Source organism: Pseudoliparis swirei, chromosome 1, assembly GCF_029220125.1.
Source record: "Pseudoliparis swirei isolate HS2019 ecotype Mariana Trench chromosome 1, NWPU_hadal_v1, whole genome shotgun sequence".
NCBI lineage: Eukaryota > Metazoa > Chordata > Actinopteri > Perciformes > Liparidae > Pseudoliparis > Pseudoliparis swirei.
Window position 1 is genome coordinate 10,879,755 of NC_079388.1, and position 19,546 is coordinate 10,899,300.

Genomic DNA, 19,546 nt, shown 5'->3' on the forward strand with positions numbered 1-19,546 from the left:
AAGGGGAAGAAGCATCTCAGATGGTCATAATAGAATGTTCCCTTCTGTATTTAAAGTTACTTGTCTGCACCATTTCAAGATAAAGTCTGTTGTCCTTTCGTTTGAGTTTTGAGATTAGTCATGTGTGAGATAAGGCACTAAATTGTTGAGCTGGGAAAAGTGAAAACCCATTCTAGCTTTTTCTCTGTGTCGTTTTGTTTTAAACCAAACATTCCTGAAATCACAGTGATGCCTTTTATTACTGCAGATCTTATAATGTGAAAATCGAATGTGATATCAAATCGTCTTGATAACAGAAAAATCGAATGGCCCACTGCGAATAGTGATTACTAATAGTGAATTAGAAATGGGATTGATGGATAAATGGGCAAACCTTTCCATCCCTTCTCTACACACACAGTGGTGGTGTCACGTATAAAAGAAAACCACAAACTGTTACGGAATGACACATGCACCATGAAAGTAACAAAGTTGATAAATTATCCTGGCTGCTCATTTTGTAAACAGGTTACAAAAGAATAACATAGATGTTCCATTGGTGAGCACAACCATCTGAGCAATGGAATATGAGTGGATTGGAAATAAAGTTTTTTATTCTACCTAATCTGAATACCTGGCATTTCAAATTTCTCGAGCATCTTGTGGTGTATTGTCAGGGTTTTGTTGAGGGATGTCCTCAGGCCACCCCATTAATCTCTATTAAACAGGGACATGTCAGCCAGCTGTGCGTGTTGGTGCGTGTACACATTGGATTGGATGATGCACTTGTGAGTCTTTTCTGCATTGAGTGTCGGGTGTTCAGCAGTACAGTTGCTTAACACGTGCTCATTCTTTATTTTGACCATTCAGGATCAGTAAAAGTCTAAATAATTTGACGTAGCCACAAATACATTTGCACTACCTGAAAGGGTTTGTCTAATTTGCATCGTCACTAAGCATTGTCATAATGTACAATTCCGTCTCTGATTGCTCAAGTAGCAACATCTGCATAATTATTTTACCATGTGCCCTTCAAACCACAAGTATGTTGAAATTAGTGGTAATATATTGGTTTGACATCTCGTTTAGTGAGGATGGGCAGATTGCAGAGCCGTGATTGAATGCTTAATGCATGATTCATAATGTGAAATGAAATGGATATTTTAATTTGGCCATTTGCAACAATTGTTCGCTGGACACATGCCATTTTTACATTTGAAAAAACAATGTCAATTTAGAGGTTATCCTTGATTCCTTTTATTCCCTCGAGAGGTTTACCGACCTGAATATAGGTGCTGTTTATATTACAAACCGTGGTATGTGCTTATTAAGAACCTCAGAGAGCTTCATTGACAGTTAAAATACAGTTAACTCACTTTGCATTGAAGCAAGTTTAATTTGCCGTCTCCCAGCCCACACCGTCTGTACTGAGCGATAAAAATACTAACTCGCTGCTGTCTTGATATTATAGTAAATGTTTTGAGCGGGGGGGAATGTTGTCTTGATGGGACAGATGGGATGAAAACTTGACCTACTTTTTCATCTGGACCACTGAATAGAAAACAAGGATGAGAGGAGAAAAAAATAGAGCTGTGATGAATTTGATCGTGTGGATAAATATACAGGGCATAACAACATTTTTGTTGTTTTTGATCTGCTTCATTGTTTTATTTGAGTATTTAGCTTACTATACTTGCGCACTCTTTGCACTCTCACTTTGACTGTGGCAAACTTGCGTTGCCTTTTTTCCAGCCTGTTATTACTGTCACATAAACAAGAAACCATGACTTCACAGATCAAAATGTTGGTTGAGCCAATAATCAACCAGGAATAACAAGACCCTTCCCATATTGGTTTCCTGAGGAGTTAAGATCTCTGATTTGGGTAAAAAAGACCTGCAATCTATGTTGAACTTTGACCCTCAAGTGTCTATTGTTTAATATGGTGTGGGCAATTACCTGTATACCAAGGTGGCTCTCTGCCATGCATGTTCATCCTCATCCTGAATTAAAACAAGCGAACCATTACAAGCCCATGTGGCCTTCACTTTATAGCGCTTAAACGAACCCGTGGAGCTGATGATTGTGAACGTGCTATAATTGTGTAGGTCAAGCTGAATGTGCCTCTGTTTTGAATATACAGTTGCAGCGGATGACTTTAAAGGGTTTCGTATTTTTGTCCACATGTGGAGAGCAGTTACCCGCTGGCTTCATATTAAGTTTGCCTCCCACGCCTGTTTAATGTTGCAAACTATTGCAATAAATGCCTGTTTTTGTGGGACATCTGGGGCCGTAGGAAGATGTAATCCTTTTACACAAAGACAATAATACAAATGTGTATAACCTGCCTCGGGGAAGCAAAGGCAATGGGCTAATATCCACATGTCAACGGGAGCGGAGGACACGTGCAGCTGCGCCGCTGCTCCGTGGCGCTCCGGTGAGCGGCACCGCGGACAACGCAGAGGCCAACAGGTTGCCCACAGTTTGCTGTCCGTGGTTCTGAAATTCAGCGGAATTCATGGCTCAGAATCCGGTGGTTCTCAGAGTCAATTGTCTACAGCCACTCCCAGCCGCAGCGTATGAGCTCATTTTCACCCTAAAACTGAACATTGGCTTCAACACGATTGAGCACGATGTCTGAACCTAACACAATCTGCTTGCTGCAGCACATTCGTTTCACTTCTTTGTTGGCATTGTTTATATAATCAAAGCACGTGCAACATGTCCCAATCTCTTATAGATTCCTGTCTGATATTGATTTCGGCTATTTATATTATGTATTGGATTTGGTCCTATTGGGAATTGTCTTTGCAACCTCTTGTTGAGACGAACACATGTAGCCATGGTGCTCAACGACATCGGCAGATCGTCTTCAGGGGAACCAAAGCCACGCTGCCTGTATAAACCATTTCACCATCGCTTAGGATATTTAAAGTAGAGCTCCAAGAAGTGATTTGTTTCTGTTGTATGACGTGCAACACAACACGAGCGATACAAGTGTATACATATATTTGTTGTATATAGCCAGCTCCATGCATGTCTGAAACGCCGTCTGCCTGCTGTAACATAAAAGCCCAGTACATCACCCGTGGCTGTCAAGCCGCTGATGAGACTGCTCTGCATAAAGCCCATGCAGCCTTTCCACCAGGCTGTTGTATCCCCCCTCCTCCCTCCCACGTTTCCTCTCCTCCTCCTCCGCCTCCTCCGCCTCCTCCTCTTCCTCCTCCTCCTCCTCCTCCTCCACATGCAGTGCTCCCTCTTGCGCGCACGGTGAGCAGCAGCATCAGCAGCATCGGCGGCTTTAGCGCTTCTCTGACGCAATCGGAGAGGAGCATCCCAGTCCCACAGGCTGTCACGGCAGACTCTCTCTCTCTTGACATCTCCGCCTCGGACCTTTGCGGTCAAGCTTTCAACATCATTCTGTTTGTTTCAAGTCATTCTCTCCCCTATCGCTTCGTCGTCTCGTAATTTGTCTGAAGCATTGACCAGGGAAGCCCGCAGCCAGCTTTTGGCTTGGAATTTACTTCGAAGGGGATTTTGTATCCGCAACTATACAGTCAACGAGAGTGATTGATTCCTGTCTACACTAACTGGTTCGGATCGTCTCCCCGTTTGGGGCATCCTTCAGAACATTCTTGTGCTTCTAAGATAAGTGGTTAAAATTAATGGTGAAAGGGGGTTTGAAATCGGGCTGTTTTTGACTGGAGATCATTTGGATGACGGACACCGAAAGGCAGTAGCTCCCCCTCTGCAAGGCGAATCTCTGCGCCCTTGGAATATTCTCACAGAAGCACTGTTACAGAGTGTACATATTGGTCCCAGTTTGTAGTCATAATCTATACGACGAGTTCTCCCACTGCGGGGGCTGCTGCGGCTTTCGTGTTTGCTCTGTACGATTTACTCAACGGGCGGGCGTCTAAGCATCCCGGACGAGCTCGAATTTGCGATGCCCAAACAGTGAGGTTACGGTGGGATCGCATTTGGTCACCTTGCACGGTAGCATGGCTCCAGCCCGAAGGGACTGCAGCGGCTGGGAGATGTTCCTCCCGACGGGATGCCTGCTCCTCTCTGTTTTGCTATTTCACCCTGCCCTGGCCAAGGTGTGTAACGACCGCACCAAACACGGACAGGACAACAGCTGGTTCGCCAGGGACGGGGAAAACTTGCCCATTATGGTTCTTATGCCCATGAACGAGTCGGCCCTGATGAGCAGCATCAGCCAGGGGATCGAGCCGGCGGTCCAACTGGCCATCCAGCACATTCGGGAGTCCAGGAAGTACTCGTTCTCCCTCATCACCAAAATCTATGACACCGAGGTAAACCTAGACTAAATCCTTCCACTAAGCTGCTGCTGTTTGGCTCCGACTTGTTTAAAACACTTGTCTGTGTGCTTGTAAATGTGAACGTGTGGCGCGCGCTTTGCCCTGCAGCGCTCCACACATTGCGCGTCCAAGGGGAAACGCGCTGGTTCTGTTCGGTTTGGTGCATGTGCAGCCACGTTGACAGTATGCATGTTTTTCAAAGCGCAGAAGCCGCCTGCTTTCTCTTCCCCCCTAAATGACAACACTGATGCAAACCTCTTATTCTCTATCTCGCCGCCGTCGCTTGGTCGTTGATGGTGCATTGTGTATGTAACCCGACATCACAAGGCACTGCATCACCCGGGCACTCCAAAAGCACTCTCTCGTGCTCTCCATACATTGGACGTTTTAATGGTAACCGCAATCTCCGGATGGCACGGCATGTCAAGGCTGTCTGAGGTCCTACATGTCATTCAGCCCGGCGCCGTGTTGGATGAGAATTAAAACGCGCCATTCGCTCTTTTTGTGACGGTCACTTTATTCGACTTGTGTATGACTGAAGATGGCTTTGCAGTAAACATATTTTCAGTCACGAATCAGTGTATCTTTTTGACGATTCAAAGGGTGCTTCCCATCGTGCTTGAAGATGGCGGTAACATGGGTGTACGGTTCCATCAGACTCCTTGCACCCTTGTCTGGAGCTGCATCTCACTGCGTTCCAGCTCCACATTAACATTTGTTTATTTACAATGACATCAACAATATACAATATATATCTATCTCTCAATCTCTGCATCATTTGACATTACGCACTCCATGGCTTTATTTACACTTTAATGATTTGAATCAGCCAGTACTCATCACAGCCTTCTTAAGTGATTGAGGTGCTTTTTGAGGAGTTTAAAGCTGCTGCATCAGTTGCCATGCCAACGCGTAAGGATGTTGACACTTTGACACATCTGTTTAACAATTCAGCAACATGACAACTCTTTTGTAATGCTATTATGACATCGACTTGCTACTCAAATAAATGAACACTATAGAAGAAGAAAAAACTATTTATACCTTTTTAATCTCCGGTTGATCCGCATTGGTTTTTCCTTTCTCGCAATTATTCAGGATCGTGTATGTGCACAGGTGTGTCTGTCGGCAAGAACACACAAATCTCTGTTGACAGAGGTAAGCCCTCACTGGCGGCATGCGCTCAGACCATGGGATTAATATGCTCTTATGAGAGTTATGATTTTTCGCTTTCTACTCCCCGGGAGAGAAAGATGAGCTGCAAGCACGAGGTCGGTGGGCCAGCCTGACATCCGCTCGTTGGTACTCATGAGAACAGTGTTATTTGACGGCTTTGTGGTCTGTTACACTGTCGCTCTGCCAATCCCATGGTATGTGACACACAGGCCATCTGAAAATACAAGCGTTGATCATGTTTTTTGGAAATATTAAATTAAAGATATTTGACGATAACCTTCAGTTTTCCTCCCCTCAATAACAAATATAGATTCATGCTGAAATTAGTAGTCAACACTCTTCCTTATTCCTCATTCCGGTAGTTTACCCTATAGACATGCATTTGTTAATGTACTAGATGAGTTGTGTTGAAGAGGATCATTGCCAAGTGGTAGCCTGGTAGCTCTGGCTTTAATAACTCTAAAAAGAAAATGCTCTGTCAACAACTCGGACTACAGTTACAAGCCATTGGAAATCATCTGGCACATCTGGCATAGTTAAAGTCAACAATGGACCACGGAGTGCACTGTGCAAATGGAAATATATTCCCGCAGCTGCATATTGTTATTATGTCAGACATTAGTGGAGGAAACATGTTTTCAATAACATCTTAAAACATGAGAAACTATTATTGTGTGTATATATCAAGTGAAGCACTCTGAAGTGTTTGTAGTGTCTCGACACTCCGGACAGAGTTATTGCTCCGATGTTGACTTGATTGCTTTCGGAGTCTAATACATGTTTATAGGAGCAGTAATGTGAAGCTAGTGATGACTGCGCTATTAACACTTTATCATACAGTGTTCATCAACCCTTTTTATTGACAAATAATCATTTACTTTCATGTGAATAAAAGTCCTGAACGTACACACACACACACACACACACACATTGACAAGTATACAGCTTCCCTACGTACCACATGCTTCTGTCAGAAAACAATGCATGCATCAGTGCGTTTGTTGCATCTGGCCAAGTATGTGTCATTTTGTACACGTGTGGATGTGGATGTGGAGGCTGCAGGATTTAGCCTGGCAGATGTAAGTAATCAGTCCCTGAGCAGCGGCTCTTTATCCCTTTATCCCAGTCGGTGGAGCCATGGGCAGACTGAGCAGGCCCGGTCCATTCCCTGGTGGTGTGGAACTGGGTGGTGCTGATGATGGGGATTTTAAGGCACTGGGGGTCTGTCCGACACTAACGGGCCTGAATGCTGAGGCTGTGCATCTAATATTGTGTGGCTGGTTGCTGCAGGATTAAAGAAGCGGTTAGAAGAGGAGCAGATGTCCTTATAGAGAATGCCTGGAGATCTAATGCGGGCTGCTGTGGAACCAGTTTGATCAGGCCTAAGCTAGATTGCTAAAATAATGTGTCAACAGTAAAGGCATTGTAGCAGGATGAGGCAAATGCAGATGATAATACATCTTTCCTTTACACCCAGGGCATTGCATTAGTGCTGGAGCAGGAGTTGGTCCTCAACCACAGCTCTAGATGTGTCAGTGTTGGTTTTAGTGTCACCGCAGAATGATACTGTAACTCTGCAGGCTTAGAGGATCAAAGCTTTGGAGAGGACAGGAAGGACTCGAAGAGGATGGAAGAGAGACTTTGGGCAGTGAGCGCTTTCTAGGCTAAGCTACGCTAGTTCACCCAGCAGGCTTTGGATGTGTGAGGCGGAGCAGCCACTCGGGGAAAGATCCCTTCTTTTTACCAGAATAGTTAACAAGGTGCTTTGAGTAGTGACATTCAGACAATAGATACAAACGGTAACCCACCAAATTAGAGAAATCAATATCAATGAATGTGAATAGATTACTTCCATAAAAGTTTGCTCTTCCTGTGTTAGTATAGCGCAGTAATAGTGATACTTTATAGGGATTATTTTATTAGAAGACAGGTCTGTTAATGTTGTTAATGCTAGACTAAGTCACAAGAACTGTTTGAAGATATTGAGATAACATTGTAAAACCTGTTGCTTCCCAGGTTGAAGGAAATTGGGGAAAAAAGAGGTTGAAGAAAGTCTCCTTTCATAAGGCTTTCTGGAGGCATACGAGACTTTTATAATTTCCCCCATCAGAGCTGTCACTTTTAAAGAAATCAAGTTTGAACAAACAAGTTTTATAAAGGCAGCATAAGTAAGATAATTTTCCTTAATTTAAGCAATTGTTATTCATATCATTTTGTACATAAAATGAGAGCTCTACTCGCCAAACATCTGCAGTGATCCGACACCTTGTGGAATAGGACATTTAACTTCATGACAAGAGGGGAAAAGTCTCATCTAAGGCAACGAGAAATTGGATATCAACTTTTGGGATCTTATTTTATGTGATTCCTTCAAAAAAAGAAAAAAACCCAATACATCTTGTACTTTAATTACTGTGTTTTTAACTGGATGTGCCATCATGTTTCCTATATTCTGTGAGTCGGAGAGGAGTGAACGCATGTGTTTAAAGTCAAATCGATCCAAGCAAGACACAGAGTCTGCAGTTGGAGATCATATTTTGCCCATGTACATTTCACCAGATACAATATGCAGATGGTTATTTATAGTATACGATTGTCCATTCAGGCAATGCTATGGGCCTCCTGAGACTATGTTGGCAGCGCCCTGTGTTCAGAGATACGCCACACAGACTGAGCTCTCCTCCGAGCTCGGGATGCAACATGTCACATTTGTGCTCATGTTGGCCAGCCTGAATCAACCATACAGGAGGAGGAGGAGGAGGAGGAGGAGGAACACCCCCCTAAGTGCAGATAAGGCGTTTTGTCATTTTGTCAGAAGAAGTTAAGTTTTTAGTGAAACGGATTCGCCATAATGGATGTTAGGATGCTGCTTAGCAAAGGTCTTGAGTCGCAAAGAGCTGGTTTAGATTTGAGGAGAATTTGCTTTCGCGAAGTCTCCTGTGTTTATAGTTTATGGCCTTTATATATTTTACTGATATTACTGATTCACAAGCTGTAACTCACCTTTGAGCTAGCATCGGCCAAAAGAAGCAGCGTCTCTGGACATCTTGTATGTCAGACTCTCATATTGTATGCCACATATTATTGTAATATCTGACATCCATGAAGCACTGAGGCGGTGACCCCGGGGGTCAACAAAGATTGCCTGTCACTGCTCCTAGGAGAGGGAGAATATTCGGGGATTGTAAGGAAAACGCAGCCAGTGACAGCCTGGGTACTCTCGAGGCAGAAAGTGCTGAGTGTGGCTGTATCCACTGACCCGACACAGATAGTGGGGATCAATGTGCAGCCGCCCTTCTCATAGAACGAACAGGATCTCAGGGGAGAATCAGAGAGAGAGGCAAGAGAGAAAGGGATGTCTAGGGCTATGAGATGGAGATCCCGAACAAGGATTATATCATCTTCTGCGCAGGAAGAGGAAATCGTCAGCCTCTTAATTCTTATCGGATCATTATGTGATGCCATTTGTATTTTCTGTGAGGCAATTACTGCATGCAATGAGGTATGCATATTAAATCAGTTAAAGGCTCCCAAGATCCCTTGTGTTGTTGTTTCAATGATATTATTTTTTTAACTCGGATTCGAGCAAAATTGAGACAGACGGGCTACAATCTAATCAAGATACTGAATTTGAGCTGTATTTGCTGACCTTTGTCTCAGTCAGACTGCCAGTGGCCTGAGGGGCTCGAGGAAGACGACCAGAAACGTGAACTTTCCTGATTAAAAGTATCTCTAATGTGCCCTGAAGCTGGCTTGATGACCGTAGGACACTAAGCACACATGTAACACGGCACACACATGAATGGAAGTATACACATACTGTATGTTCACACACACACACACACACACACACACACACACACAGCACTGCCTGAGGTCACGACAATGTGGTCATTTGAGCAAATTGACATGAAGGGTTGTTCAGTTCCAATAAGAATCACATCGTAATCAAATTGATTTTATACAACATCAGTAACTCCATCCATCTTCCCCTCACTATGTGGAGTAGTCAAAAACCCTACCTCACTACGAACTTTTCATCAATCATCTGAAACCTGTGTGACATGAACAAAACAATCCACGTCTCTCTGTATCATGCATTTAAATTTGAGTTCACATCAAGGCAATAAACGGGTAGAAACTGACCGAAGAAGCTTTCATTTTCTTTTATAAAAAAGGGAAGCCGTTGTTGACCTTCTGGACTTTGTGCTGTCTTGCAAGTGTTGCATTCAAAACCAGTCGTTCCTTGTGCCCATCTCTTGTCTCCCAACCCGTAGTGACATGGCCTCTGAACCGCTCTCTCCTGATGATCTTGGCGGTTTGTCTGCTCTTCTCTGGGACATTGCTCCACACTGACCGAGGCCAACATCTTATTGCTAATGTGCTTATAACACAATGTCTTGTTTTATATTATATTGGTATCCGGGGCACTGAAATTCAAAATGTGAGTTCATGTGTGACAAAAACTAATTAGCCTTCTGGCCTTCTCCACCTTGCATTTGCCTGGAGTAGATTACAGTATGTTTGACTGAATCTCTTGTTTATGCTAGTATGTTGCTAATTTGATAGAGCAAGAGAGAGGTTTTGGTCTGAGCCGTCACCCCGCGGGCCTCGATGTGCTGACCAAGTCAAGGGCTAATCGCATGAGAAAGGCAGCGGCTGAATCCAATTTCAAAAGCACCTTAGGCGAGTCCCGTTGGTTGCTCGCAAAGCAGTCAACATGTACGTTTGTGCATGAGTGCTGCTGGATGTTGAGAGACTGGGAAATGGGTTCTGAATATCTAAGTGGCTCGTGAATGTGATTCTTGGAGAATAACCCATTCACCCATACTGATATGGTTAAAAATGAAGCAATTGGACGGGGGTCTCCCGGTTGAAATTTTAACCAGCTGTGGCTAAAGGTGTCACTGTCACTACTGCACTTCTTTTTTGCTGTAATTTTAAATATATTCTAGCAGTGTGCCTCACCTGAAAGAATGAATACAGTATCTAAAAGCACACAAATGTTTACCCCAAATGTATTGCATTTTAATTACATACAGGCGATACACTATGGTAGGAAAGCCTTCATGAATTCAGTTTGTGATGATCAATTATGTTTTTCAAAGTATATTTTAATTGTTCCTTTCCTTGTTTCCTATCCTATTGTGTTTCCCCAGCAGGTGCTATGATGAGACATCTGTTGGCATCCCCCCTCCTCAACTTTTCTTTCTTTTCTCTTTGACTCTACTGTCATCTAGATGCATAATGTGGGGTCGGCAGAACATGGGGACTTTAGGAGGACGAGAAAGGGGAGGTTTAGAGAGGGGAGATGGAAGGTATGAGGATAAACTATAGAAAAAGTATGGAAAATTAGATTTTAAAGTTGCGATAGAAGAAAGCTAAGATGAGGAATAATATCTCGTCTTTTTTCAGTGCTATTGAAAACTGGAGAAGATGGCTGCTGCCATGTTGAGTGCAACAGTCAGTCAGTCTGTTGGGCTTGCACCATCTATAAAGCTGCCATTGATCGAATAGCCAAGCCATTAGCACAGACAATTAACTCAATGAATGTTTATCCGCTGCAACTACTTAACAATTTCTCATTTTGACTTCCAAATGTGGGGTAAGTTTTAGGATTCTTTCAGTATTTTAATGTTGGTAGTGATTTCAGAATTAAGTCGTCACAATCAATAGAATATTCGTCACTTTCACGATTCTGGCTTCACACAATTAATTTAATCAATCAATACCGACATTGATGTTTAAAATGTGAGCTCATAGATAACTCTTCCCACACTGCAGCCAGTCACGAGCAGGGTGATTGAGATATTTAGTTTTAACTTTTTAGGGGGTTGTCATGCGGATGCATGTGCACCGTGCAGCAGCCAGTCTTTTTTAGATGTAAAGATCTGTACATTAGCAGGAAGTGAAAACAGTGGTGTCTCATTAAATCTAAAAGTACAATAAGAATATTTTGTCCCTAAATTCAATGAATAATCCTGATCTCAATATTGATCACAATAATAGTGAATACCATTGTTGCCGTAATCCTGCAGCCCATTCAGAAAGCTATTCCTCACGTCTGTTGACTGAACTCAGACAAGATCCAGGAGAATGTGTTTGTGTGCTTATGGTTACCAACCCCAAGAGAGGGGCCCTGCTGTTCCACGTCAGGAGAATTTCCATCACAAGAAGGCTGCATATTTACCTGTGTGTGTGTATGTGACATAGTGTGAAGATAGAAAGAGGGGATATGTGTGAGAGGGGGTCAAGTTTTTTATATTGCACCTCCTCTAATGTTGTTTGACCTATTATCTTTAAACAAAGAAGTCCTCTCGCATCAGATGACCTTCACTGCTCATCACTCGTCCCTCCTGTTGGTCATTACATTGACTTAGTCATTTCCTGAAGTCTGACCCTAACCATTACCAGCCGAACCCTAATCTTTACCTTAACCCAAACACACGCACGCCACATTCACTTCTCTGCCACCCTGTCCCTCACCCGTGAGTGGACAGGAATGAAAGGATTATCGTGGAAAGGGTGCGCCGTTGTCATTAGAGATTGGACATGTACTGTCTGCTGCCCTCAAGGGGGCCCGCATGGAGCAGTACGCAGAGAGAGTCTGTCCTTGTCAGTCCTGTAATTACATTAAAGTTCATGTAGTCTTGGCCAAAAACAGGAGCCAAACACAGTCTGCTTCGTAGGAAGGGATGTGTGTGTGTGTGTGTGTGTGCACATTGTCACGTGTGTGTATACAGTGTGTGCACTTAAAGAGAAAGTGACTTTATATTTATGCTAAGTTAACACATACAGTATGTGGTTGACTCTAATTTCTGGTGACTGTGACCGTGTGTGTGTGTGTGTGTGTGTGTGTGTGTGGTATGCATGCATTTGGGTGACTCTAGCAGCACGTATGATTGTGGCATGTGGGCATCCTGTTCCCACGGGTCAACCGCACTTAACACTTGTTCCCAAAGGGCAGGTTGGTTGTTATGGCCACAGCTGGGATGTGTGGAGACTGAGGCAGGTGCCACAGAAGAATAATGACCTTTCTGGCTTTATCTCTCTCTCTCTCTCGCCATGACATGCATCTACACCTGCACACACTTTTTTCCTGAATCTGACTCGCAGACGCAAAGCCCAAAACACATGTAAACAAACATGCGTACCTATAATGGCTGGTCAACAGAGGGCACCAGGGGGCTGTGCTGCCCTGCCTTTGCCCGGGCTTTGGAAAATAATCGACTCTAGACAGCTTCCGTTATTACAATAATATGAGAATAGATGGTTAATCCCACATTTTGACAATTTGTTCAAAATGAATTTCTCTGTACAAATCATGTAGCTTTGTTGAGATACCTACTTGAATACATTAATGCACAACATTCTTCCTTCGTTTTATCCATGTGATAACATCCGAAGGAGTAATCGCCTCCTCCCAGCAGCCTCACTCGAGCCCCTCTCCGGCAAGGTGAAATGTTCCAGCAAAATGTTTAAAAGAAAAGAAAAAAAAGGGCATTTCTGTCCATTTCTAGAAAGAAAGGTTCAACTAAAGGAGTGATTCTACAGGTTCAATTACACCGATACGGAACTTCATGGCGCACTGGTCTGAAGCACAGCCTTCACAGTTAGTATTTTACAGAAATAGACTAATGGAGTAGTACATTAAAGCTTCTTTAGGCAATATTTGAGGCTTTTATGCTCTTCTAGCTGCAAGGAAACCAACTGTCAGCTCGTGTTTTGCATTTACATTTTTGTGGTCATCAAACAAAACATCATAATTCTGTATATTGTTTTGTGTATTTTTCTGCTTTAACTGACTACACATCAAATATATGTACGAGGATTGTCTGAAAGTGTAACTATTGTGATTTGTTGCTGGTAGCCCCAGCGTGCATACATGAGGCACACTGCAGCTCTCTGCTCCAGCATCCTGTGATACACATCAGACCTTTGTCCATTTGCTGCCCGTTCATAGTGGCGACCACTTCCCGATCCGTGATTGCTCGAGCCTGCTAGCAGAAAGCAGTTGGTGAGCCCATTGTGTTCCGAGAGCGATAACAACAGACAGTAGAATCGCATGCACAAACACACACACACACACACACACACACACATACACACACTTCCCCTACCACACTCCCTAAGTGCCGATGCAGTAGCAGTGGTACACATCTGTTGTGCCCATCCAAAGCACGCAATCATGCCACATGCGATCACAAAAGGCTGCACAATGATGATAGGAGATCATTTGCAACCAAGCTATATCTGCTATGGCTCAGTCCTAATCTTTGCATGTGTGTATGCTTTTGTTTGTGCATGTGTGTGTGTGTGTGTGTGTCTTCATGGACGGCTAGATGTATAAATGGATAGCAAAACAGATTAAATTGGGTTTTCTATGTTGTATCAGTGAAATTGTATATTGTCAGTGATTGTGTTGATTAGTCCCAACTCTATTTGGCAAAAAGACTTCAATCCACAACCCCGAACACACACTCGGTGTGTTAAGTGTTGCAGAGCCTGCATCAGACTGCAGCTGATAGTTGGGCAGGTTTCTCATTGGAGGGACCTGCCGCTGCCCGTCTGGCTAATGAACTGTTACTGTAAGGCGGGAGCCTTTTATTGCTTTCTTTATTGGAAGAAGAGGGTACACACACATGCACACACCTAAGCGTATGAGTACAAACAAACAAACTCATGCACAGGGTATGTTCTTCCTAAAATACTACCTGTTACGGAGCCGCATGGACAACAAACCAGAGACAGCTGATCTGAGGACCTGGTAAGAAACTGCTGGAGCAGACTTATTGGTACACGGTGGGTTCAAAAGTAACGTTGTAGATACGATTCCCATGAGATGCAGGGATCCATAAATCCGGGATTTAAATCAGGGATCCATAAACCATGGATTAAAAAAATAAATAGGCACGCCTATTCTGGTTAACAAGATATGTTTGATTCGGTGTCAAGCTGTAGCAGTATTCTCGCTAATGTCCAACAAGGGGGACCCTTGCATATATTATAGATGGCTTATGTCAAATGCGTAGTTGTAACTTTTATCAGATCGGAATCATTAAGCTTTAAAAAGAGAAAAGTTGTTCAGTTTTTGGCATTTGAGCAGAATATAAGCAGCCAACTATCATTTGAAGACTCTTCCAGGGATAGGGCCTCTGCTATGGCCACAAACCATTGGTGATGCTGTGCTCCTCTATTTACGGTCAGCAGTCTGAGTCCCGGCCAACCAAGCAGCTCAGGCCCATTTCATCAAAGATGTTTCTTTTTGACATGTGTCACAAATAAATTACAACCTCAAGACAACAGGTCTCCACAATGCACAGTCAAGGAGGCAATCTGTATTCATAAATGCATCGCTCACCACTTTAAAGCTCAACCCTGGAATGCATTCTCCATGACCTGTCCTAGACTTTACATTCTGTTAATAGAAATAAATGAGGGTCGAATGGACGTTCCTATTCCAATCGACGTAGAAGGAGGGTCAGAGTGGGGGTAATTTGTATGTGTCTTATTGTCCCTATATGCTAAAAGGATTTACATCAAGTCTTGGTCGCTTGAGGGAAGCAAGTTTTAATAGCGTTGATAATAATGTTGATTTCATGGCTAAACACAGGGTGATGGCAGAAGACCTTTTTTAATCTCCTTTTTTGGAAACATCTTAAAACAATTGATGGCACCCCCTTTCTGCTTCTTAAAAAGGGGCAGCTTGTTGACAATATGACCACTTGCATACTGTCAGTTACATGATATTTTCACTTGATTTTACCATGATGTGAAGTTTAATGGCCACAGTGGGATGCTGGAAGAATACGCTCCTGGGGGTTTCACCACTGCTTCAAGATACTGGCCAACGCTTCCTCTGCTATCCATCTTTATTTGAATCCTTTCATTATGTTTCAAATTCCAAGTGAAAGGACCATCTGGGGAATTCACTCTATTTTCAGCCACTTCAACACACTATACAAGATAGAGAAAGCCATTAAATGGCCAAACTAATGTAAACAGTAGAAAGAGATCTTGCAGTGACAAGATAGTGATGGGCAGCTCGTGTTTAAAATGGCAGTTTGTATTTAGGGGGACCCTCATTTTACATATAGCAAGAGCATCCCTGTCATGTATCATTCCTGTTTCCTACTGTGATGGTTATTTGGCTTTGGTAAGATTTTATTGCCTCAGTTGTCTGTGATTGATATGCCCAATGAACGGGGAGCGCTGGTTGGGCTGATGACATCCCAAGCTGTGAGAAGGAACGATGCATATCACGATAATTCAATAGAAAGCAGTTGGATAGTGAGTGAGATTTCATTATCCCACGTACAGCAGATCATTCCAAGGGCCATCTGGACGGATGGAGGACATTACTCCAAAGGCAAATTCATATCAACATTTATACTCACATGGACAAGAGTTATTACAACCCTGTGCTGATGTGATTGTAAACAAGTTGTCTTTTGGCCAGCATGGTGTAAGGCTAGCTGTTTCCGATCCGACGGAAAGGACACAGATAAAGGTCCTCGCCACTGTGACGTTCTTGGTGTTGAAGTAGTTTTTAAGTGTAACGTTTGTTAGCATTAGGCATCTGCCAAACAACCCAAATGATAATGTTAAATGTCCAGTTCCAGTCTGGGAATTCAGTTCCATTTCACAGGCTCTTTAAAAGGAAAAAAACATCTCTTTCCCACACCGAGCTGCAGTCCATGTTCCACTAATTACTACCCTTATTAGTATTCTTGTGAAACATTATCTATTTGCATGGCCATTAAAAATATAAAGGTGTCCTGTGAGGGGAAAATAGAAAAGAAGAGCAAATATTGGGCTAAAATGTAAGTTTCAAGCCATTTGAACATGTTTATGTTAGTGCAATTGCGTTTTCACCTTTCAGCCTTGGCAGACACGTGTGTAAAAGGTCCTTTGGCGATGCAGCGCCTTCTGATGTATGTAAATTGTGTGTAAAGTAGAGTTGGTGGTGTGCAGACGCTGTGCATTTATTTGCGAGGTTGGCAAACCTGAAACATCCATCGTGGATGTTGACTAGATGAATGTAAACATAACTAATGACATGGATGCACATGATCTGTCGTACGTAATGTCGGTTCTGTGATCACAGAACCTGACCCAGGCCTAGTCCTCATGGGAAGGTTTGCAGATGTGATGAGTGTTTTTTTTTGTTGGTGTGCTCGGAGACATCCTCTGAACGTAAAAAAGATGAAGGCACACATTCCCAGGGATGTTGACATGAATATGTAAGGTAACATTCTCAACAACTCTCCAACGCTGACCTGTTGCTGGATGTGTTCTTATTGAATAAATGAACATGCTCCTATTTACCAGATCACTGCTTTTAAGATGTTTGAATCCAAATTAAACATGGTCCCTGGCGGTTGTTGGCAGCCTCCCTCTCCATAAATATTATCTGTACACCACGACTCTGTGCTGCTCTCTGCTCTGTTGACTTGCTCTTACACACAGGGGAACTTCTATTGATTTCTAGAAGGCCTTCATGCCAGCTTCTTCTGCTCACAGGAATCCCATTTTTTCAAGAAAGGGCCTTCTCTTTCTCATTGTGTGCAGCATCCTCTCTGGTCTGTTCTGTGTCTGTCTTAAAGTCAACAGTCATTTGGCTCCCTTCTCCAGCTTTTCTTATTTTTTTCCATTTTTTTCTATTTCTAGGAATTTACAAGTGTATTGTTTTAAATGTTGCTGTCTGAAATGATCTTGTCTGCAAATTAGTTTCACCCGCTCACGCTGTCAGTGACTTTGCAAAGATGTGGGAATCAGTGTTGGCACGGTGGTTCCTCACGGCAGAATGTGTGACATCGATGGCAAGGGCACCGCAGGGTTACGACCATTCTGCTTTCTTTGATAGAGGGCAGATGTAAATGTCAGCGACGTCTGAAATAGAAAGGTCTTCTAGTCTCTGATGCTACACCGAATATGCTGTGACAGATGGAAGAAGCAGTGAAAGCTACAATTTATGGAGCTCAGAGGAAGATAAATATACTGGGGAAGAAGAAAAGGGAAAATGAGGCGTCTTGGAAAGGAGGCTAATACAGGCAGGATTAGTACTATATTTGTACTGCTCGTCACATACAGTAGTCCTTTGTGTTGATAAGCTAGTTGTATTTCCCTTTATCATTACCAGAAAAATAGAAGATGTTATCTTACAATTTTGTATATCTTACAGCATTTTAGAGAGGTGATCTACTAGAGATGTCTTTAGGTGCTTTTGAGACAGTTTAAAAAACAAACAATATGTGACTATTCTTTCTTTAAGATCATCAATGTTTGAAATTAAGTGAGAATCCTGTACCCTGATCCTATTTGCTGACGTCTGTGTTAGCCGTTGGTGTCTCTGAAAATCTTCTATTGACTGAACTCTATCGGTCCCAGTTTGCCCTAAAACTTCAGATGTGACTTTTGGTACTGCAATTTTTTTGGACGATTTAGTTCCAAAAAGACAACAATTTATCATCCGTTATGTTCCGGGTCTGTGGGTGTTTACAGAGATCCAGAGATCTTAATTTGTTTTCTTATAATACACAATGACGAAACTGAAGAAGAAAACTATTACATTTCCAGAGCATATCTCCCAAATGACAGAGGAACTGCAGCTCACAAGTCTGAGCATATGAAAAAGAAGGCTTTGGCAGAAGTGTCTTGTCACATGTCACAGCTTCCTCCCTCCACAACAAAGGCAGGCCAAGAATAATGTTACTACCTATTTAATTCATTTATTCGTGAGGGTAATTGAAATATTAACACAGCTGGTTAGACACTGGAGAACAAATGTCTTCAATGCTCAGATCTCACTCAATTCACCATGGAAATAATATTTTATTTACACATAGATTTATCCCACACATCATAATCTATTATGATGAATTGTGAGGTATTTTAATTTGTTTTCACTTATGCAAGGAATATGTTGATAATATACATGATTGTCCTGTTTATAAATTACCAGTCAAATGTGTCTGACATGTTCTTTATGGTTGTACACAGACATAATAAAATAAAAACGATGTGGTGGAGCAATAGGCAGAAAAACACAGGACAGAGGAGAGGACATTTTTATTGAGCATTTGGGAAAGGGAGGAGGAAAGCACAGCTAGAAGACGGCTGGATGCGACTGGTACAAACACAATCTGGCATGTTTACCCCCTTTTTAATGACGTGAGAGCGGTGCTGAGAAAAGTGTGTGTGTGTGTGTGTGTATACTGTATATCTATGCCTCAGTTTGATCTCAACATACATAGCCTGCCTTTCTCAAGGACATGGCTTTAGTATCATGGAGCCATATTTCTGCATCTATATGTGTGTCGTTGTGTGTGTTTAAATGCACTGATACACATCTATGGTGTTCTGTGTGTGTGTGTGTGTGTGTGGTTGTGGGCATGTGCATGCCTCCATTTGGGAAAGCTGGCTGAGGCAGCGAGAAGGAACATGACAAGTGTGCCAAGCTTGTTGTGGGGTGTTCTCAGACAGTCGGGGGAAACAGGCCTGCAGATGATTGGGCCGGGGGGAGTGCTGGGAGGCCATGTGCCGCTACTGTCACATGTCGCACTTGGCACAGTAGCGGGCGAGTGGCAGGCGGGCGAGGAAAACACCACCCACAGCTCCACTGTGGGTGTGGGGGCTGGGTGCGCAGGATGGCTGCAGAGCTGGCGCTCGTTCCCCGGGCTTTATCAAACTGAAAGAATAAAACGCAAAGAGAGAGATCTGCCACAAACAATCAGAGGAGTAAGTACACCGTTTGTGTGTGCCACCGAAAGAGAAAGAGGGAAAGATACATTTGTACATATCTACTCTAGATATGTTTGTGTAATCTATCGTGACAATGACAAACCCAATGTTCACTTTTTCTGCAAATGTATTAAAAGAATTACAAAATAAATCCTATGCAGTGGTTTCAGGTTTGCCTTAACATAACTAAGGTTACAGCTGGATCTGGGCTTTTGGGTTTACAATTCTTCACTGCACACTCATGCAGTCGGATCGACCTGTGAGCTGCAGCCATCTCCACACCAGAGAGTTCATAAAGCCGCTCCTGCATTGTTTTGGGTGTATGCA

General features: G+C 43.0%; 1 protein-coding gene across 1 annotated transcript in view; it reads left to right on the forward strand.

Moving 5' to 3' along the window:
• Positions 1-3,754: 3,754 nt before the first annotated feature.
• The window catches only part of gabbr2 (gamma-aminobutyric acid (GABA) B receptor, 2), a 156,629-nt gene continuing 140,837 nt past the window's right edge, over positions 3,755-19,546 (forward strand). The window contains exon 1 of the mRNA XM_056417837.1: positions 3,755-4,294. Coding sequence (XP_056273812.1) covers positions 3,980-4,294 — 315 coding nt within the window. The 5' untranslated portion in view covers positions 3,755-3,979. The remainder of the gene's footprint in view (positions 4,295-19,546) is intronic.